Here is a 23,155-nt window from a genome sequence, read left to right as displayed (position 1 = left end):
GTGGACTTGGAATGAAGGTAGCTTTACTAAAATGGAGAGATTGGTGGCTGAAGATAATGACAGAAAATCTCATTCTCCCCTTAACCCCCTTCTTAATTCTTATGTCACCTCTATTTTATAATTTATCCAAAACACACCTTGTAATGTAAACAAGCACATCTGGCACATTTTTATTTAAAAACTGTGTGGCATATTATTTTGCCTTAACTTGAGGTAGCTTACAGCAAGGTATGACGATTTATTGCAAAGTTGCTTGCAATGATTTTTATATTTATAGATATATAACTAATATATAGGAATGCATAAATCCAACTTCACCTAAAAACAAAAAGGTGAATAGCAGTTCTAGATGATGAATCAATGTAAAAAAAGAATCAAAGTTTATAAATGTAAATGTGTATTATATATATATATATATCTCCGTAGTGGAGAAGGATCTGGGGGTCTTGGTAGATCATAAGCTCAATAATGGCATGCAATGCCAAGCTGCGGTTTCCAAAGCGAGCAAAGTCCTTTCTTGTATTAAGAGAGGAATGGACTCCAGAGAGAGAGAGATATCATTTTGCCCCTGTACAAATCATTAGTAAGACCTCATCTGGAATATGCAGTTCAGTTTTGGGCACCAGTTCTCAAAAGGATATCGGGGAACTGGAAAAAGTGCAGAGAAGGGCAACCAAACTGATAAGAGGCATGGAAGAACTCAGCTATAAGGAAAGATTAGAGGAACTGAATTTATTCTCTCTTGAGAAGAGGAGAATAAGGGGGGATATGATCAACATGTACAAATATATAAGGGGTCCATATAGTGAACTTGGTGTTGAGTTATTCACTTTACGGTCAACACAAAAGACAAGGTGGCACTCTTTACGTCTAGAGGAAAAAAGATTTAATCTCCAAATACGGAAAGGTTTCTCCACAGTAAGAGCTGTGAAAATGTGGAACAGACTCCCTCCAGAGGTGGTTCTGGCCAGCTCAGTAGATTGCTTTAACCACTTCCCGACCGCCGAATGTATATGTACGTCCACAGAAAGGCACGTACAGGCAGATGGGCGTACAGGTACGTCCCCGCCTTTCCGCGGGTCCGATTGGGACCCCCCCCCCGCTACATGTGGCGGTCGGATACCCGCGGGGAGCGATCCGGGACAACGGCACGGCTATTCGTTTATAGCCGCTCCGTCGCGATCGCTCCCCGGAGCTGAAGAACGGGGAGAGCCGTATGTAAACACGGCTTCCCCGTGCTTCACTGTGGCGGCTGCATCGATCGAGTCATCCCTTTAATAGGGAGACTCGATCGATGACGTCAGTCCTACAGCCACACCCCCCTACAGTTGTAAACACACACTAGGTGAACACTAACTCCTACAGCGCCACCTGTGGTTAACTCCCAAACTGCAACTGTCATTTTCACAATAAACAATGCAATTTAAATGCATTTTTTGCTGTGAAAATGACGCTATAAATTTTGCGCAAACCAATCGATAAACACTTATTGCGATTTTTTTTACCAAAAATAGGTAGAAGAATACGTATTGCCCTAAACTGAGGGAAAAAAAATGTTATATATGTTTTTGGGGGATATTTATTATAGCAAAAAGTAAAAAATATTGAATTTTTTTCAAAATTGTCGCTCTATTTTTGTTTATAAAATAAAAACCGCAAAGGTGATCAAATACCACCAAAAGAAAGCTCTATTTGTGGGGAAAAAAGGACGCCAATTTTGTTTGGTAGCTACGTCGCACGACCACGCAATTGTCTGTTAAAGCGACGTAGTGCCGAATCTCAAAACCTGGCCTGGGCATTTAGCTGCCTAAAGGTCCGGGGCTTAAGTGGTTAAGAAAAGCCTGGATACTTTCCAAAATGTACATAATATAACTATATAGTACTAACATTTATAGGTAAAGTTGATCCGATTGCCTCTCGGGGGATCAGGAAGGAATTTTTTCCTCTGCTGTAGAAAATTGGATCATGCTCTGCTGGGGTTGTTTGCCTTCCTCTGGATCAACTGTGGGCATATAATTGGGTATATGGGATTGTACGATATAATGACACTGGCAGGGAAGGGGTTAACATCAGGGGTGATCAAAGGGTTAAATGTGTTCTAGGGGGTGCTTACTAACTGTGGGGGAGGTGCATTGACTGGGGGGAAGGTAACGATCTGTATCCCTGCTTAGCAGGAACACAGGATCAATACATCTCCCTCTCACATCACCCTCTCACAGACCCTGCCTTGTTTACATTGAGCCACTGGAGAGGATGGCAGTTAAATTAACCTGTTGCTTAAACATTAATGGTACACTTTAAAGTTCTTAGTTACATGGGCATTATTTTTATACTTCTGATTCTTGAGGGAGGCACTGTTTCAACAGACTAAAACCAGCCATACTGTGTTGTCACACTTTTACATATGCACCAAGGTTAGACTACAAGTGGCTGGGCTGATATACATTGTGCAAATATGGTCCACTATTGTCACTATTAGGCATCCTGTGCAATAATGTGCAGCCAATGTTGGAGCGAGTGCATGTAGACAGAAAGCAGCTGAAAGAGGCTAGAGGAGATCTGAGCACTAAGATTCAAAAAAGGAAGATCAAAATAAGAAAACTAGATGTTAAAACAAAACCAAAAAAAAAAAAAAAAAAAGAAAACTATTTAATGAAATTAAAAAAAATGGCTATTTCTTATCAAAAAATAATATTTTCACTGAAAGGAATAGGGACATACATGAATTACTTGATGTAACTCACTCATATAACAATATATTTTATATTATAAATATGCTTACCATACTGGGTTACAGTAAATGTTTGATAATAAGGTTGATTCTGAAAAAAATAAAAAAATAAAAACAGTTTAGATTTGTATAACTTGTCAGAGTTTTATACTGTGCTATATCTGATGAAGATAATGCTTAATAATAAAGCAACTGAAAAAAAAGATGATCAATTTTTCCACCATGTTTTACTGATCGAGCAGTAGTGGGAACATTTGAACTTGAAAAAATATAAAAAGTACCATATTTTTTGCTCTATAAGACGCACCTGACCATAAGACGCACCTAGGTTTTAGAGGAGAAAAACAAGAAAAAAAATATTCTGAACCAAATGGTGTACTAAAATATTTAATATTATACTACTACTATAGGTGGGTGGTGGACACACAGCAATACCAAGTCACCTATCAAATCAGCTCAGCTACACTATATCTGGTGGTACTGGTGGACACAGCAACCTCCCCCCCTTTCCAGATCAGCTCAGGGTGGCAGGGCAGACACAAACACACCTTAAGCCTCTATCATATTAGCTCAGGTGATGAGCAATGGATACCATGCCAGCTCACACCTCCCACCCCCTTATCAACAGCTCACCTCAGGCAGTGGAGGACGCTGCCATTATAATCCCCTCTGGCTGGCTGGCTGGCTCTCAGATGTACCCAGGAAGCAGCTAGAAATTAGTTGTGGGGACATAGTTCACAGCAGCAGCTGCGGGGGAAGGAGCAGGAAGTCAGACAGGACTAGACAATGGCGCCGAAAGGGGGGGGGGGGCTTCAGCTGAAAAATAAACAGCAAAGGCTCTCACTGTCTTAGGGATGGTATCATCTCTGGCGGGTGACACCCGATCCGGCACCCCCATAGAACCGCTACTGACATTCCCCATATTTTGACACCCAGGTGCAAAACATCTCCCCCACTCCCTCTTGGTATTCCCCATGCGTCTCACGGCCTGTCCTCTCTCCTCTGACACGGTGGCGACGGGGGGGGGGGGCAGGGCAGTGACTGGTCAGTATTCACACCATAAGACGCAGGGACATTTCACCCCATTTTTTGGGGTGGTAAAACTGCGTCTTATAGTGTGAAAAATACGGTAATTAAAAGTAAAGCTATTAAGACTTTTTCATTCTTCCTTGTTATCAGCTGAAGGGAAGTATTATTAGCCTCTACTTATAAGCTTTATCCTCCTTTTACATGAATGTGGGGGAGAGTAATAAGCTCCACAAAATGCTGCATTTAACAAAAAGCGTAGAGTCAAAAAAGAAAAACTCTAGAAATGCAAGAACTCTCGATTAGGGAGATGTAAATGTAATATCATGCTTTATTACTACCTGTCAGGAAAGGTTCCTTCCGCTGGTGACACTGCCTGATATTTGGCGTGCAGTACTTTGGCCCACCACCAGGTGTTTCCTGGCAGTCTGGAACTGCCAGGGGAGTTCTCCCCTGGTGGTGGTATTATGTGATCTTTGGCCCGCAGTACTGACGTCCACCAGCGGGGGGTTCCTGGAAGTGTGGGGCCGACATATCCTGCGATTAGGCGTCACCCGAGACTGATTGCAGGAGATGTGTACAAATACCCGGCAGTGACAATCAGACTTCGCCTTGGTATCTCTCCATGTGCCCTGACCCTGAGTAGCTCTGTATATGATCCGTAACCTGAACCTGAACCTGGAATCCTGTTCCCTGTGCTTTGTACCTATACCTGTCCCCCCTGTGATCCATCCGTCCTCTCCTTGTCCTGTTTGTTTTCCCTTTCTCCAGCTGCTGACCTCCCATTGATGATCCTGGCCTGGCCCTGTTATGATTCTGGTTTTCCCCATTACCTGTAGATATTGGTCTCTTCCTGTTATTATTTGTGGGTTCTGTTGGTATTGGTTGTTGTGCACAGTGTGGTATTGGAGGTTATTTTAATATTATTTCACTTATCTTTAATAAATTATATTTTCACTTAAACACGTCTGGGTTTCCTCTGTTGCAGTCCACACAGTTCTGGTCTTATTTGATACGTGACACTACCCCAATGCCCTCAATCAAAAAGATCTTCAGTTGCAAAGTTCAGCTCTAAGCACTGTTCCAATATTTTAACACCACTCTAAAGCTAATTAACCGTAAGTCCCCACTGACATATCCTGGGCCCGGTACTAATAAAGCACATGATTCTACTAAACTCACTATTGTCCAGAAAACTAACAATATTCCATGTAAGGTATTGGCTGGCAGTCAGTCAAGAAGTGGTCCATAGTTTAACGCTATATATGTTAAAGTATTTTCTTGTTACTCTACGCAGCATAAAAAGTGCATCATGTGATATACTGTTATTTATAATCTAAACTGAAAGTGTAATAAATACTTAAACAAATTCAATATATTTAAACTGTCTCTCTGTGAACCTCACATCTGCTACCAATTTTGAACATTTTAGAAAAAGGTGTGCACGATCACATCTTCTATCCAGCTGTGACTTTTGCCAGTTATTGTAACCTAAGTTTAAACTTATCCATGAAGCAAAGGCAGCTGGATTTGGTTGATTGTTTTGCTCTGGTGTCTTTTGATGTACACTATGAACCATAGCTAAAGAAATGTTCCATATTGTTTCAAAACTATCCATTCCACTCAAAATTCAATCAGCTGTTAAGAATGTTAAATATCTTTTCTACTCACTTCCTTATCACTACCACATGCCTTTGTACCCCCATATTTGGCTTTTCTCTGAGCTCTACACATGAAGATCTTGATTTTTTTTGGTTAGCTTCTTTTAATACTTTTATCAGTTAAAACATTGCACAGAATATGATGCCATAAATGAATAAGGAAGTTCGGTTGCAGCACTAAATGCCAAAAGACACACACACACACACATATACTACCCCCTCCCTGACTTCTATTGAGTTCTAAAATGTAATAAGATAGAAGAAGCAGACCCTGAACCTACATATTCACACATCCTCTGTCAATTCCTGGGGAGAAGAATGGCCAGTAGGGGGCTGAATTCCCTGCAGCTGTAAATAGGCTGGAGCCTGGAACAGCCAGGGGACTTTTGTTTAGAAGAGAAGACCCAGCCTGAAGAAGTTCACAGGAGTTCATTAGGGATGAGCCGAACACCCCCCCGTTCGGTTCGCACCAGAACCTTCGAACGGACCGAACGTTCGCGCAAACTTTAGAACCCCATTGAAGTCTATGGGACTCGAATGTTCGAATTCAAAAGTGCTAATTTTAAAGGCTAATATGCAAGTTATTGTCCTAAAACGGGTTTGGGGACCCGGCTCTTGCTCCAGGGAACATGTATCAATGCAAAAAAAAGTTTTAAAAACTAAAGTTTTTTCAGGAGCAGTGATTTAAATGATGCTTAAAGTGGAAAAGAAATTGAAAAATTTCTTTAAATGTCGTACCTGCTGGGTGTCTATAGTATGCCTGTGAAGTGGCACGTGTTTCTCATGTTTAGAACTGTCCCTGCACAAAATGATATAACTATAAGAAAAAGGTAATTTAAAACTGCTTGTGGCTTTAATGTAATGTCTGATCCCTGCAATATGGATGAAAATCATTGAGAAAAATAGCATGGGTTTCCCCCCCTCCTCCCCCCAGGCCATTGCCAGCCCTTTTGGCCCTTTCTACTTTGAACAGCAGTATACAGGCGGTGCAGACAAGACAGGGACTGTAGGTTTGTTGTTAAGTACAATATGTTGTAATTTTGAACTGGTACTTTTTTTAAAGTGTAGCTCCAGCCAAAAAAATCTATTTTTAAGCTTTTTGGAAAACATAAAGAAGGGTTATCACCCCTTTAACATTTGTTTTGTTGTCTGTGCACATCTGTTCAGAAGATTGCACCTCACTTTGTGTCCCAATGAAAAATGTCTTTTTGAAAATTTGTTTTATTTTAGTAAAACAAGGATTGGTGATAAAGCATCAATGGACAGGAGACACCTCTTACAGAAGAGAATTTCCCTTCCTAGGGGTAGATTTCCTCTCACTTCCTGTTGTCTCCTTCCATTTGCAAGTAGGAGTCGTTTGTAAGTTGGATGTTTGAAAGTAGGGGACTGCCGTATATACTCTGCCTAAATTTGGGCCCTAGGTGTTGGTGTTGCCACAACACTGTAAGCCCTCACAGTTAGTCTTGGTGGGCGCTGGAACGCCCTGTTGTGAACTATTATATGAAGAATTGTAATTACATGCCATTGTTGAACAGTGGTAAAACAATTGGGCCTTTGGTGCTGGCCCTGGTGCCACAACACTGTAAGTCCTCACAGTTACTCTTGGTGGGCGCAGGAATGGGCCCTGCTGTTAAATATTAGATCAAGAATTGTAATTACATGCCCCTGTTGAACAGGGGCAGAAAAATTGGGCCTTAGCCACTGGTGGCGGTGTCCAGAACCAAAAATGTTCTTACAAGCTATCAGCATGATCATTGAGGAGGAAAAGGATAGTCACTCAGCATAGTAGCATAGTCACTCAGCATCAGCATAGGCAGTCTTGAAGGGATCTGACATTTAAAAAAAAATATTCCGTTACATCAGCATCAGGTGCTTGGTAGCTTGTGGTGGTCCAAGCCTAATTCATTTTTATGAAGGTCAGTCGATCGACGGAGTCTGTGCAGAGGCGCACCCTGTGATCGGTTACAAAGATTCCAGCAGCACTAAATGTGCGTTCCGAAAGAACGGTGGATGCAGGACAGGCCAGTAGCTCAATTGCATACTGTGCAAGCTCTGGCCAGTGATCCATCCTCAAGACCCAGTAAGCTAGGGGCTACGCAGGTATGCAGGCAAAGAGATGCCATGCGGTGCAGCAGTTCTTGGGCAGGTACCTGGGGTTACAGGATGTCCTGAAGCAGGCCAGGAAACTTTGTGTGCATTTCTGACGGTCATATAATGCCAGTGCTCGGCTGGCAGACCTCCAAAAGGAATACAGATAGGTTTTATTTTTAGCCTTTTCAAACGTATTGCCCATTGGAATATACTTTGCAGTGAGTTCGCATGCAGGCTTTTTGAAGAATTCCCATTTCTGTTCTGTGCTCCTCAATGCCAATATTCCCTCCCAGTGTAATATTGGAGAGCAGTCCTTATCCTTGGAACATTTGCTTTCTTTAAGTTAAGTGTTTTTATATTTCCCATATGTGTTTGTTGCTTACAGCTAACAATAAACTAAATCATGACATGATCACTGCTACCCATATGTTCTTTTATATGAATATTGGTAATAATCTCTGCATGGCTTGAGAATACCAGGTCCAGCAGAGCATCATTCCTAGTCGGAGCTTCAATAAACTAGACTATAAAAATGTATTGTAATAGGTTTCATAAATGTTTGTCCTTTAACCATTCCAGCAGTGCCATTACTCAAGTCAATTTCTGGGTAGCTAAAATCCCCCCATTATTATCACTGTCCCAGCCCTTGCAGCCCTTTCTATCTGTGCACTTAGGTTAGAACAGTTGCTCAGAATGAGGTCCAAGCTCATAAAAAGGGCCACCAATCTTTATATCCTGCTGGGCACAGTCGTCAAAAATTAACTTCCTAGGTTTTTCAGGCTACAGCAGATCGTACAAAGGAAAGTAGCCCTGGAACTTGGGTACAAGTACACATATGTGCACCCCAGCAGTGGTGGAAGAAGGCAAAGCACTAAGAGGGAACTGATGTAATGAGGAGATTTGAGGATTTCTCAATGTGCCAAAGCCCCATCGCCATTCAGGAGCTAACAGATTCTGGGACAAGTCCTTGAGTATCAAAAGAAGTTGGAGCTTGGGCCGATTCATATACAAGGGCAAGGCAGTTATCAAAAAGGCCGGGAGGCAGGACCAGGAATGGTCAGTAAATATCTGGGGCCCAGATGGAACAATATCCCAAGTCCCTGATCCAACTTTCTACTGGTAGGCTGCGGTCAGGCTGACTGCTTTTTTACACATGGCTCACGGTTGTGTACTACTAGGCCCCAATTCTACTGCTGCTGTTGATCTTAGTATCTATAGTATTCAGAATTGGCTGGTCACATACACAAGGGTCCTATGTTACTTGAAGAACTGAACTCTGCCCACGCAATGGGCGACTGAACATTGTTTAAGGAAAAGTACAGCCAAAGCTTATTTGTTTGTACCTCTCCTGTGGATCACAGGAGTGCAGCTCATTCTGCACTCCTGTGACCCATTTTCATTTTTCATTATTTGAATGAGATTGTATTGGAGTACTGACGCTGTATGACTATTTAATTGGTCAGGTGCCAGTCTCCCCACCTTTGTAAGTAGTTATTTATTTCTATGCTTTTGTTATTTTTTATTTTATTTTCTACAAGTGTTTTCACTATGCGGAATGCTGCATAACTACTTTTACATTGTTATATCCTCTTCCACCTTCAGTTGTTGCCACAGGATACTACACTGTGCCTTTAAGGAGGGATGGGCTTCCTTCAGGCAAACATACCCTTAATTTATCTACTGCTGTATATGCTCCAACTTGGAGAATTTTAACAATTCAGTTAGGACCACAGTACACAAACAAGCCTTATATTTTTAAATGTGTGCAACTAAAACCTCACATAACATGAATTATTAGACAGGGTCGATTTATTATTGTTAAATATCAGATCAGCTGAGATGCTGAAGCTTGCTGCATTGTCAATATAATGCTGTTTTTTAGCTGCACTTAAAGCGGGGGTTCACCCAAAAATAAACTTTTTGACATTAGCTACATCCCTCCAGCATACTGCTAACATCTGCAGTATGCTGTTTTTTTTATTTTTTGTACTTATCGTTATACGAGCCCTTGTTATCTGGCTCCGAGCGGGGGATTACTTCCGGGTATAGCGCGTCACGCCTTCCGAAAATACCCGAAGTCACACTCGGTGTTTACGGCGCCTGCGCAGTCAGCTCTACACGGCAGGTGCAGGTGCCGTAAACGCCCGAGTGTGACTTTGTGTATTTTCGGAAGGCGTGACGTGCCTTAGCAGCCGTCAATCAACTCCTCTTTGCTTAGAAATGCCCATTCCCCGCAGGATTCCCCGCTCTGAGCCGGATAACAAGGGCTCATATAACGATAAGTACAAAAAAAAAAAAACGCATACTGCAGATGTTAGCAGTATGCTGGAGCTAATGTCAAAAAGTGGATTTTTGGGTGAACCTCCGCTTTAATAGTTGTCAAGTTTGCATATATCTTTAGCAAGCAAATCAACAGTGGATTTGTTTGTATAGGTTCACCCATACTTGTGTATTAGCTACAAGATATCATTTGCTGCCATCTGGTGGACATTCTTGTAATAACATATACCTCATTGAAATGCTGTATTTAGCTAGTAGAACATAAAAACTCAGTAACCTAAGTTAACAATACATCTCCTTAACCCTTTTCTGTGAATTAACAAAGGTATAATATGGTAAAGCAATTATCTACAAATAAGTTCAATTTACCTGTTTCTTCTCTCTGCAAATGCATATCTCCTCTGCTCTACATTCAGACAGAAGCTAAAAGTAACCTTAGCTTCCATCATATGTGGTCTAACTCAACTGACAAATGACAGATTTCACATGGTCTACCTGTTTTCGTCCTTTGGCAATGTTAATAAAAAAATAATAAAAAAAAACAACTGTCTATTAACAAAATAATTATGTACTTTGTAGCATGTCATAGCTCCTTAACTACACAGTATATACACTTTCTTCAAAAATGCTATTGTTTGTACTTGTCTGTTTACTAGAGGTAGCCTTTTAGGGCACAATTAAGATTTACTGCTGTTTATTTATGTAACACTACGCATTGTTATAGAGAATGCAAAACTTTATTCATCCACAAGTTTGCAGCATTCAGCACTTATACTTGTTAAAGCCTTAATACAGGTGTTCACAGACTTCTGCGAATCGTAGGCTGAAAGCAGAACTTTCCTCACAGTAAAGCTGAAGTTAAACCACAGAGCTCTTGAGCAATCACCAAGGGATTGAAGGATATAAAAGAAAAAGCATAAAAACAGCAAAAGAGTAATGGGTCCTCACAAGGTATATCCACAGAAGTATAATAATTTTAGTTACCCTTGGACCACTCACCACAGTCGGGTGTTTTGTAAATGTAGCCAAGCCAATCTAAGCATACAGAATGGACCCTGGTAAAAACTGCCCGGAAGAAAGTGGCTACTATGGCAACAAAGGGCTGTAATAGGGACTAATTATAAAGATACAAAATTTATTGGGTTCAAAAATTGACAGCTAAAAATATGTGCAGTATGGAAAGAAATTTTGTTGCACCTTCACATATACTAGATCAAGGATTAAAACACTACTATGGTGAAGTGTGGGGATAGACAAAAAACAAAAATGACGCACGAAACATGACACAAACAAACAGTCCAGACGCCAAATACCATTAACATAGAGATTGTCAATCGACTCTCAAGGGACTCTTAAGAACACTGGATCAAAAAAAGGACCGGTGGTGGTTGGCCGAATATTGGAGAGAGCACAAAGTGGACTGACAGACAGACATGGGCGTCCTCAGAACTTTTTTCAGGGAGTGCATTGTTTTAGGTTCACCCATGCAATATAAAAAGATGTAAATTCTCTGGGCTATATTTATATGGGCATGGTATGCCTGGTCTGAGTAATTTCCAATACAAAGTGATGCTGAATTATCTCTCATATAACACATATATCTTTCCAGTGGAAGGATATATGTGTTATATAAGAGATAATTCAGTTTCACTTTGTATTGGAAGTTACTCAGGCCAGGCGTACCACTAGTCCATGCCCATATCCATATAGCCTAGAGAATGTACATCTTTTTATATTGCAATGTATTGCAATACATCTGTTGTGGCCAATTTTTGATCTTGATGAAAACAGCCTATACAAAGTGAAGACGATGAATTATCTCTTAACATACACAGACATATCTTTCCAGTAATAGCTGTTCAACTTTCCATCAATATATAAATCAAAATGCTCCTCCTAACTGCTGTTACCTGTGGTTCTTCTTCTGTTGCTTGCAACCGCATATGCCACTCACTTCAGGTCAGGATTTCCTGTGGTGTGATGATGAGTAGGCACTGGCAGCGTATCACTTGGCAGCTCAGCCACTGACTGCACTAAGTGGGCGGCACTGGCCGGATCTACACAACATGTACACAGGCAGGCAGCCAATCACTGAAGAGGAGCGGCGGCCACTGCAGCTGGCAACTACAACACCTTCTTGACGATTCCGGGGGGGAATATATATCATAAGTTCAGCAGTGTTCCTACAAAGTTGATTACCAGTCTACTAACAAAGTGCTTCCCAATGCATGGACTATATATCCTTCAGCAGTGTATTTGTGGCCTGGATACAAGGTATTCAATGCATTCATACACTAACAATATAAGCACATCCTTCTGTGGCCAATCAAACAATGACCAAGGCTGGCTGCTAAGTGAGGAGGTGTGCATGTGAAAAACGCTGTTATGTGTGAATTGTAAAACTGGCAGTCCATATAGCACACACCAGGGCGGAGAGACAGTTTGCAAGTGGAGAGCGTGTGTGAGAGTTTGTGCCAAGCTGCACTGTTCTGGACCTGTGGACAGAGTAGCTGGGGAAGCTGAGAAGAATACTGTTCAGTCGAACATCGTGCAGAGAAGGAAATCTTTCAGCTGCAGGAGTGAGTGAGTTGCAGCCACCACAGCCGCATCTTCAGTTAAAGGGGCCCCCCATCGCAGGACGCCGATCTCTTCTCTGATTGACGCATAAGGACTGGGTGAGAGGATCGCTGACCCACGCATTATTGCTACCATTTACAGTTAGTTTGTTGCCAGCCAGGTATTTCAAGGTTAAAAACATTCTGCAGCATTGGGTTTTATCAGAGACAAATACACCAGTGCCCTTTATTGCTGCAAAATGCCATCCCTTAGCTGCCATCGTGATCACTGCCCGCAGGTAGCTGAACTGAGTTAACCCTTTGCTTCCTGTTAGGCAGAATCTTTTCCATGCCATTTTTTATCACAATCCATGTGTATCTTTCTTGTGTAAATGCCAGGAGAATCCCTGGCCAAGGTATTTTGATGGTGTCAGCATGAGTGAGGCTTTGTTTAGGACAGAGGAAAGAGCAAAGGACCCAAATTTATCATAGGCTCTATTAGAGATAGCGCTACATTTATAATTAGCAGCCATAAAATGTCCATATGTACATATATTTCTTTTATTCAGTCAAGGGGCATTTTATGCAAGCAGTGGGCCTGTGTGTGGGATAATAAGTTGTACCCTCCTATGCAAGAAAAATAAGGTACGCTGCAGAAAAAAAAATTGGTGTAGTTTTTATTGTGCTGAATAATAGCCAATACTAAAAAGGAAGCAGAGATAAGTAGTAGGTGACGCAGAGTTCAGAGTTCAGTAGTATGTGACGCAGAGTTCACAAGTGAGTAGTAAGTGACGTAAAGGTCAGGGATCAGTAGTTAGTGAGGCAGCGTTATGAAATCAGTAGTAAGTGATGCAGAGCTCAGGGATCAGTAGGAAGTAATGCAGCGTTCAGAGATCAGTGATCAGTAGGAAGTGACCTAGAGTTCAGAGATCAGCAGTAAGTGATGCAAAAGTCAAGGATCAGTAGGAAGTAATGCAGAGTTCAGAGATCAGTAATCAGTAGGAAGTGACAAAGAGTTCAGAGATCAGTAGGAAGTGGTGCAGAGATTAGCGATGAGTAGGAAATGACGCCTTGTACAAAAAAAGCCTAATTAGAGCTCAAACTCTTATTCAGTTCAATAGTCACAGCAGCTTCATTCTTTATATTCCATGTATTATTAGTAGAATGTTGTTGTTGTTTTTTAGCTCTAATCAGGGTTATATGTAGACGGCTTACTTAATGGTTAACACCCAGCCTGCTGGAGATGCAGATCAGGGGACCATAGGCATCTTAAAGCACCATATTACTCTGGGTATCTATTCATGAAAAGTGGAGATTATTGGAGAACCTTGGAAACTTATTTACCCAATTATCAAAAGGCTTGTATCAATCCTTAATGAGGTGAGAGTTCTGTAAGCATGGTATTGCCGCACAGAAGTTGAAGGGCACTATTTAATTATATAAGTACACACGTGTATGCTTTGGGAATAAGACCCCTTTCACACTGGGGTGGTTTGCAGGCGCTATTGTGCTAAAAATAGCGCCTGCAAACCGACCTGAAACAGAGGCTGCTGTTTCTCCAGTGTGAAAGCCCTCAGGCTTTCACACTGAAGCGGTGCACTAGCAGGACGTGAAAAAAAGTACACAGTACATATTCATTATAGATTGATTTTATTTACAGTTATTTTCATCCATAAGCACAGAGGTACACACCACTCATTTGTTTTTCACATCTATACTATGTAATTAGTGGGTGTTACCAAAGCGATGGCTGGTTACTTGACAGCTATCATCTGGAGAGGAAGGAATGCTTTATCTGATCCTCTGCTCCTTCGGCTCCCCCAGTGCCCAATCTCTTCCACATCACAATTGCTAGAGCTGCAGCAAAGATTCTTGTAGTGGCTTAGAGCCTGTGATGTGGAGGAAATTGGGCGCCGGTAGAGCAGCAGCGTCAGAGCATCAGATGAAACATTCTTCCCTCTCCACATGACAGCTCTCAGTAACTGTTTACATACTATAGATGTGGCTGGCAGCTGTGTGGTTTGACTCCCCTGGGCTCCAACTTCAGCAGGTGGGGGGGGGGGGGTTAACTGTTATGTGCAACACACTTCCTTGCCCAGTCAAGAAAGACATGGAAGTGGCATCTTCCCATATTGTGCAATGTGGGAGGGCACAGTGGGCCCCCTCCCATAGGGCCCATGTGCACCACACACATTGCATCCATGGATGATACACCACTAATTCAGTCTGCAAGCCAAACAAAATAAATCTAACAGATTCTTCCATTAAAATAGTGTGGGTGAATGAATCTCCCCTGTCAGCTATTGTATTCTGAGAGACAGTACTCACAGCTGTCATAAGACCCAAACAGGGATTGCACCTGATTGGTTGTAGTCATTGTTTGACTGACAGTTCTAAGCCCAGCTCCTTTAACCCTCAGATCAAAGGTTGTTGAGTCAGCAGGGACACCAACGGATCACGTTTTGGACAGCTAATTTAATCCACATATAGCCACCTTTAGTCATTGATAATATCCAAGTATCAAACTAATTTCAAGTCAGTGGCTTCCCAACATATCTGACTCTAGCAACTAGTAGTCCACACCATGCAGTTTTAGATTTTCCGGTCTTCTTTTGGCAGCATAACTCTTACAGAAGGCACGCCGGCTAAGCTCACCGATGATCCAAATTACTTACAAAGGGTTTCAGTGAGGCAAACATACACAAATGACTGAAATGTGCATGTGGTTTTAGGAGAAATTGTTTAAAGGAGATGCCAGCCAAAACTTGTTGCCAGCCAAAACTTTGCATTTTTGAATACAGTGGAGAAAGTTCATTTGTAACCTCTGTCAGATTTTTATTGCTGTTCCTGTGCCATTGTGACGTATATCCCTGACTCCCTACCTGCCCAAGTGACAGAAAGGAAATTACCTGACAAATAACAAGACAGTAGTAAAAACTTAGCAGAGGTTTTACTCTTCTCCAATCTATCCAGAAAAATAGCAAAAGGCATTTTGTTTTGTATTTGGTCACTGGCAATGCAAAGTGACAGAGTATGCTACTGTTGTGCCTATCCTCTGCACCAATATCCCAAATTTCTTAGCATATTAATAAGTATATACGGTAATACTCAAAAAACTGCTTTGCCTTCTAATGCCGCGTACACGCGATCAGTTCATCCGATTGAGAACGGACCAATGGACCGTTTTCATCGGTTACCGATGAAGCTGACTGATGGTCCGTCGCGCCTACACACCATCGGTTAAAAAAACGATTGTGTCAGAACGCGGTGAAGTAAAACACCAAGACGTGTTGAAAAAAACGAAGTTCAAGGCTTCCAAGCATGCGTCGACTTGATTCTGAGCATGCATGGATTTTTAACCGATGGTTGTGCCTACTAACGATCGTTTTTTTTCCCATCGGTTAGGAATCCATCGGTTAAATTTAAAACAAGTTGGCTTTTTTTTAACCGATGGTTAAATAACCAATGGCGCTCACACACGATCGGGTTTGACCGATGAAAACAGTTTAACCGATCGTGTGTAAGCGCCATTACTTGCATTTGGTGAGAGTTTGGGGGAACACTGGCACACTTTGAATGGCTGGTTTGCTCAAACAGAATTCAAAATCAACAGAGTACTACTACTTGATAACTTGTATACTAGCTATCAGTCCTCCTTGAAGGGGATCCTGCTAAAAGGCTTAACATACATACATTTTATAGGCAAGATTCAATGTTCCACTGTGCTCTGGTGTTTTTCAACATACATGCTCTCTGCAGTATTCCATTGTTCAAAGCAGCTAGGCAGCAAAGACTATGCACCATGGTCTCCAGTCCATGTAACTCAATCAGAGGACAAGGCTAGAGAGATGCCTTTCCTTTGGATGGGCATTTCCTCAATAATTTCTTAACACTCAACCTGTCACATGGGAGTGTGGTATCCATCATAGTATTTGAACAAACGACTTTGCAGTTGATCAGAGTGGTAACGGGTAAAAGGAACATAGGCGCATATTACTTAACTTCCATTATATTTTGCCCACTATGTGCAAAATATAGGCTCAATTTAACTGAGGAGTTTAATGGCTCCTTTACACTCTTGCTAACCATAGGGAAGATATCCTGCCAGAAGTGTTGGTTTACATTCGTCAATGCAGCTTAGGTTTGGTTATGTTGTAACCTATCTCCTACTGCTATTGACTATAACAGGGAAACTACAGCCACGTTTCCATCCAAATATTATATAAAAGTTTTCAGTAGGTTTACTTTTTGAATGCACCTTTTTAGCAAGTCCTTGTAACAACGTTAATACAATGTAAAGCCCAGCACAACACTTGTATTTTCACAGATCAGTTGAAGAAGCATTGTGAATGTATTTATACTATACTCACTTGTAATTTTACTTTTATTGACCAATCTCCAAGTGGCGGGTTGTCACTTAACTGAAAACTCTTTAATGCAACTCCTAATTCAGCTTCCTCTTCCATCCACTGCTCAAGTAAGTTTCCACGTGGGTCCTTTAAAAGTAACATTATTATTACAAGATAGAGATATATCATTATCTTCTTTATCCTTTATTATCTAAGTAAATATTTGGCCATAGTAAGATATAAGAAAACTCTTGTTGCAACGATGAAATGGGTTTACTATGAGAATCTATTATTTGAAAGTTGAGCAGTATTAATATTTAATGCAAATGGCTTTATTCATATGCACATACACTATATTGGAAAAGAAAGATCAATTGCACAACCTAAAATGTGTATCAAATGTTGCTAAACAAATAAAATGATAAAAGCATTGCAAATCATAAAGACCAAAATACCATTGTGATGATTAACACATTAATGAGTCCATTGAAAAAAACTGTGAGAAACAGTGAATTATTCTAGTCCATATGGTATAATAACACAGAAGTGCAGTGCAAGAGATCCCATGTAGCATGAAACCATAAAATTTGAGTTGGTTAACTTCATACAATCTCATCCGATATGCTGATAAAAAGTGTCCGCTTACCAGACAGATGATAATATTGGGCTCGATATTGGGCAGATCTGCCCTTAGATGTTCCTCCCCTGGCACCTCGTAGAAAGATAGACTGTTTGTTCCAGAGTTCAACACCGCTGGTATGACTCCCGATCCAGCGTGCAGCTCGGAGCTCCTCCAGATAAGGCAAAACCTTTTAACGGGTAGGTGTACTTTCCGCTCTCCGGGTTACGATTTCCACACAACCTTACATGGTTTACCTATTCAGCTGTGTTCCTTACAAGGGGTGGGGCTTGTAAGGAACACAGCCCCTTCCAATATTTATGAGCTTTATTCAGGCTAATTAATTTGCAGCACCTACATATTCAAATAGTGAAGATTTAACCCTTCACCATTCCTTTTTTTCACATAATACATTTTCACAATTCACAGTGTGTTCACTTCACATCTATGTTATATATATTTTTTTTTAATTAGCAGGGGGCAGCGCGGATTTTTTACTTTTATACATACACTATATTGTCAAAAGTATTGGGACAGCTACCTTTACACGCACATAAAGTTTAATGGTATCCCAGTCTTTGTCTTTACTATAACAGCTTCAACTCTTTTTGGAAGGCTTCAAAGGGTGGGCCGACTCAATATTGAACCCTAAAGACTAATACTAGGATGCCATTAAAGTGTGTATAAAGGTGTGTGTATAAAGGTATAAAGGCAGGTGTCCTAATACTTTTGATAATATAGTGTGTGTCATTAATGTGAACAATCTGTGCAAATAGCAATTATTTTGTGCAAGTCCAACTAAAAGATTAGCATAAATATTGTGTAGATAACAGTTCCACCTGCTGTCTCTACCCTGGATGTCCTGTGAGTGGTGACATCACAAGCCTAGACCCATGTCCTACGCATTTTGTCATTTAACGTCATAAAAAGTGGCCTGGATGATGTTGAATAATAAAATGCATAGGGTGGGGTCTAGACTCCAGTTCGCACAAAGATTGTAAACATGGGGTTATGTTAAGTGACAGTAAGAGAGATCCACATAAATTAACTTACCATAATGTGTATATCAATGGTAGACATGTAAGGCTTCAGATCAGGAGAGAAGACCAAAATTTGTATTTTTACTTCTTGCCCTGGCTTATAAAAGTTGCTGTTTGTTTCAATAAAAACTGAATAGCTTTTGGATCTAAAATCTAATTTAGTTGTATTGAAAAATATTTGTTTATCCTCATAAAATCCTCTGACATGAAGTTCATATGTCCCATAAAAACTATTTAGTGGAAGCTGAAAAAAAAAACATGGGTTGAAAGTGAAAAGCAAGTGGTGAAAAACTATTAAATATGCATAAAGAAATAATATGCAATTATTACTCCAAAATAAATAATATTATTGATATTGTATGTGTTTAGTTTTAAGAGTCATCTACATATACTCATTGACAGTATCTATTTAAAAATAAATTGCTTTAGCGCAACAGTTTTATATTTAACCACTTAAGACCCAGACCAAAATGCAGGTAAAGGACCAGGCCCCTTTTTGCGATTCGGCACTGCGTCGCTTTAACTGACAGTTGCGCGGTCGTGCGACGTGGCTACCAAACAAAATTGATGTCCTTTTTTTCCCACAAATAGAGCTTTCTTTTGGTGGTATTTGATCACCTCTGCGGTTTTTATTTTTAGCGCTATAAACAAAAATAGAGCGACAATTTTGAAAAGAATTCAATATTTTTTACTTTTTGCTAAAATAAATATCCCCCAAAAATATATATATAAAAAAAAAAATGTCCTCAGTTTAGGCCGATACGTATTCTTCTACCTATTTTTGGTAAAAAAATTGCAATAAGCGTTTATCGATTGGTTTGCACAAAATGTATAGCGTTTACAAAATAGGGGATAGTTTTATTGCATTTTTATAAAAAAAAATGTTTTCTACTAATGGCGGCGATCAGCGATTTTTTTCGTGACTGCGACATTATGGCGGATGCATTGGACAATTTTGACACATTTTTGGGACCATTGTCATTTTCACAGCAAAAAAAAAAAAAAAAAATGCATTGTTTACTGTGAAAATGACAATTGCAGTTTGGGAGTCAATCACTAGGGGGCGCTGAAGGGGTTAAGTGTGACCTCAGCGCCACTGTGAAGAACGGGGAAGGTGTGTTTTTACACACCTCTCACCGTTCTTCAGCTCCAGGGACCGATCGCGGGACTCCAGTGGCGATCGGGTCCGTGGGTCCCGCGGTCACGGAGCTTCGGACCGGGTCGTGGGCGCGCGCCTGCGACCCACGGCTGGGCATTTAACAATCACGTTCAGGTACATGATGGTGCCAACGTATATCGGCGTTAGGCGGTCCTTAAGTGGTTAACTAAATAGTCATTTACATTGGGCTCCATTCACAAAGCGGTTTCTTATCACATCCGAGTATGTGGTAGGATACTGCACAGTGTTTTTTTGGCATTTACTAAAAACACTACTAAAATACTGCATGCGCTATTTTATGAAGTCCTGCAATATTTTAGTAGTGAAAGCCTGAGGTTCTTTACCACTGGCGGTAGTTGGTGTCCCTAACAAACACTGTAAATAGATGGTTGTTAGGGATCGGGCGGAGTCCTTAACAAGCAATAAACAACATAGTTGGTGAGGAGCGGGCGGCCGACACGTCCTTAACAACTGATGAGTCATCAGCTGTCAGTGGGATTGCCTGCTGACTGCTGAATGTAAAAAAAAAATATGCCGGCAATGAAAAGTTAAGAAAAAAAACAGCATGGGACCCCCCATAAAATCCATACCAGACCCTTATCTGAGCATGCAGCCTGGCAGGTCAGGAAAGGGGGGAGCAGCAAGCGCCTCCCCCCCTCCTGAACCATACCAGGTCAGATGCCTTCAACATGGGGGGTGCTTTGTGGCGGGGGGGGGGGGGTTAAATATTGCATGCAGGGACCATTACTTATTTACTGCATGCACTTATTTATTTATTTTTCCTTTTGTGAATTTACTTTAACTTTAACTGTTTTATGCAGTATATTCTGAGCATTTTTTTTCTTTATGCGGTAAATGCCTCATAAAGCAATAGTGAATTGACATTTTCATGCTCGCATGCAGTAATTTGGAAAACATCTAAATACTGCATGCAATCTGCTTTTGTGAATGGAGCCCATTGTTATTTCCTTAGCTATTATTTGTTCTTTAAATATATATGTTCTTACTTTTGGAAGAACCAATGTTCCAACGACTCCTGTTAAAAATGAATGGGAAAAATTAAAAAAGGAAGTGAACATAATTCATTAATGCTACATAATTATATTTAAAAACATTTTTGGTTACATATTTTGAAATCACATTTTAAGCTAAAAAATATTTACAATGGGTCCAAAATAAGAACGTAAAAAGGGTCTGTGGCTATCAAACCATTCCCCTAGTCCTGTCCTCATTTTAGCCAGGCCCACATTTTGCAACAGCACTCCATGAACTCCAGCAATAACCTTCCACCTGGTGCCTTACAAATCAAATATAACCCTCATATTATGGGTTATTGAATACCTGTCTTATTGCACATAATATTATGTAGCATATAACATTTGTATAATCCAACCCTGTATACTATAGGGCCCCTGCCTTAGTACAAATGTGTTTAAAATGGGTCTCATGGTCTCAGGTTCTCAATGGACAGTACAGTAGTAGGATAGTTATTGCTGTCCCCATGGGTAGAGAAGTCTCTCATCAACTTGTTTGTAGTTTTTAAGGGTCCAACAGACTGGTGTGCACCTAAATCACCAGAATGCAAAAAAAAAACAATCACCCCAGACCCAGAAAAACATACAGTATTGAACAGCCACTGGAATTGTAAGGGTCTTTTAATGCAGGCATTATCAGTTCTGTCACATTTTTTGTAGGAATGGACTGATGAATTCTGATTCAGGTTACGTCAGTCTACCTCTGTTACAACATTTATCTATAAATATAGGGATATCAACAGGGAATCAAATACTTATTTCCCTTACTGTATGTTGTACTACACCTAATTAAAGGACATCTTAACTCAAGAGCAAAAATGTACTATATTGCAGTTTACCAGTCCTTTGATATGGTGGATGCATTAGCTCTATTTTTTCAGGGTAGGAAGCATTTTCAACAAGTCCAGAAAATACTCATTCATCTTGCCAGAAATATAGTATCCAAGTACCTTCCTGTGACTTGAAATTAAATCACAAACAATGTTCCTTTTAGCCTATCTTACGTACTGTAAATCCCCCATCCCCAAATAATTGATAGGAATAGAGTAAGATGTACAGTATTTGGAGTTCAAAATGAGAGCATCCTAGTGTGACAGAAATGTCTTCCTCCTTAGATGCAGTGGAAGGACTGAGCATAGCCACCCTGGGACAGAAAGTGTGCTATTTGCCGGATTACAGAATGAATATAAAGGGAAAAAATTTGAAAAAACAAAGTGGATGCAGCAATTAATTGCATCTACATCTAACAAAGAGGGAATGCTTTTTGAACATGATTTCTGTGGTATCTTTCCTGTCTCTTCTTGCCTATAACTTCAAGCCAATTTTCTCTTTGAACCAACAAGCACGCTTCTGTTCATTTTAGAATAAAGTATTTCACTATGATTGGCAGAGGTGGTAGTAGACAACTGTAGTATGTAGAGTTTCAAAGCAGCAGGGTAATAGAAAATAATGTTAGTTCAAGCCAATGAGAACAGGACGGAAGGAGCATTGATGTTGAAGGAAAGAAAGTTACTTGATTCCCCCATCAGCATAATCAGTGTTGATGGGGGGATCCCTCCCACAGCGCTATTGTATTATGCCAGTATTATACTGTGAGAACCCCCCCAGAACCCTGCTCCAATATATGAAAAGAAAATGTCATGGGGTCCCCCCTAAAATTCATACCCTTCAGGTGTCAAAAAATCAAAAATGACAGTATACTGTTTTGGTCAAGTCCTTCATTAACCACTTCAGCCCCGGGAAGACTTGCCCCATTTTCTGGCACTGTGACGTGTTAACTGACAATTGCGCGGGCATGCGACTTTGTACAAAAACAAAATTGATGTCCTTTTTTCCCCCCCACAAATAGAGCTTTTATTTGGTGGTAATTGATTGCCACTGTGATTTTTTATTTTTGCGCTATAAACAAGAGCGACAATTTTGAGGAAAACAAATGTATATTTTTTACTTTTTGCTATAATAAATATCCCCCAAAATCGAAAAAAAATAATTTCTTCCTCAGTTTAGGCTTATATGTATGCTTCCACATCTTTTTGGTAAAAAAAAAATCACAATAAGCGTATATTGATTGGTTTGCGAAAAAAAAGTTGTCACGTCTACAAAATAGAGGCTATATTAATGGCTGTAACGGAACCCCAAACGGGACAGGGGTTAAATCCGTTCACGATATTCCATTTCATCCAAGACAGCTTATCGACACTCCAACCAACAGGACCCGATCCATCCCATTTCCCAGAATAAGACGAGACACAGCTCTGTGCTTTCTGGTTTCAAAATGAAGACTGCTTTAATGGTTTCTTCTCAGCTTTTTATGCAGTTACAAGCAGGTGACCGTAATCAAAGGGACACTGAAATCTCCACCCCCTTCACACCATGGGGCTTCAATCACATACTTTTATCAATAGAATTCACACAAAATACCATCACACAATGAGTTCCCTTCAATCCACATCTTTAGACAGACGTTGTGTCTCCGACAGACAGGTAGTCACACCTGTGCATCAATAGGCTTTAAACCGTGTTATCACACAATGGAAAGGTCTAGGAGCAGACCTGAATTAACACCTTTACACAATTAACAATGAAATGTCTAGGAGTAGATGCAATTAA

General features: G+C 40.6%; 1 protein-coding gene across 1 annotated transcript in view; it reads right to left on the bottom strand.

The window, feature by feature from the left end:
• CD109 (CD109 molecule) overlaps nucleotides 1–23,155 on the bottom strand; it is a 187,295-nt gene that overhangs the window by 132,173 nt on the left and 31,967 nt on the right. Inside the window, exons 4-7 of the mRNA XM_040349961.1 lie at nucleotides 20,519–20,547; nucleotides 18,366–18,596; nucleotides 16,715–16,840; nucleotides 2,783–2,822 (exon numbers count right to left, since the gene is read on the bottom strand). Of these exons, the coding sequence (XP_040205895.1) occupies nucleotides 2,783–2,822; nucleotides 16,715–16,840; nucleotides 18,366–18,596; nucleotides 20,519–20,547 (426 nt within the window). The remainder of the gene's footprint in view (nucleotides 1–2,782; nucleotides 2,823–16,714; nucleotides 16,841–18,365; nucleotides 18,597–20,518; nucleotides 20,548–23,155) is intronic.

This window comes from Rana temporaria, chromosome 4, assembly GCF_905171775.1.
Source record: "Rana temporaria chromosome 4, aRanTem1.1, whole genome shotgun sequence".
Classification (NCBI taxonomy): domain Eukaryota; kingdom Metazoa; phylum Chordata; class Amphibia; order Anura; family Ranidae; genus Rana; species Rana temporaria.
Note: the sequence above shows the minus strand (reverse complement) of the source record. Positions and strands in the feature narration are given on the sequence as shown.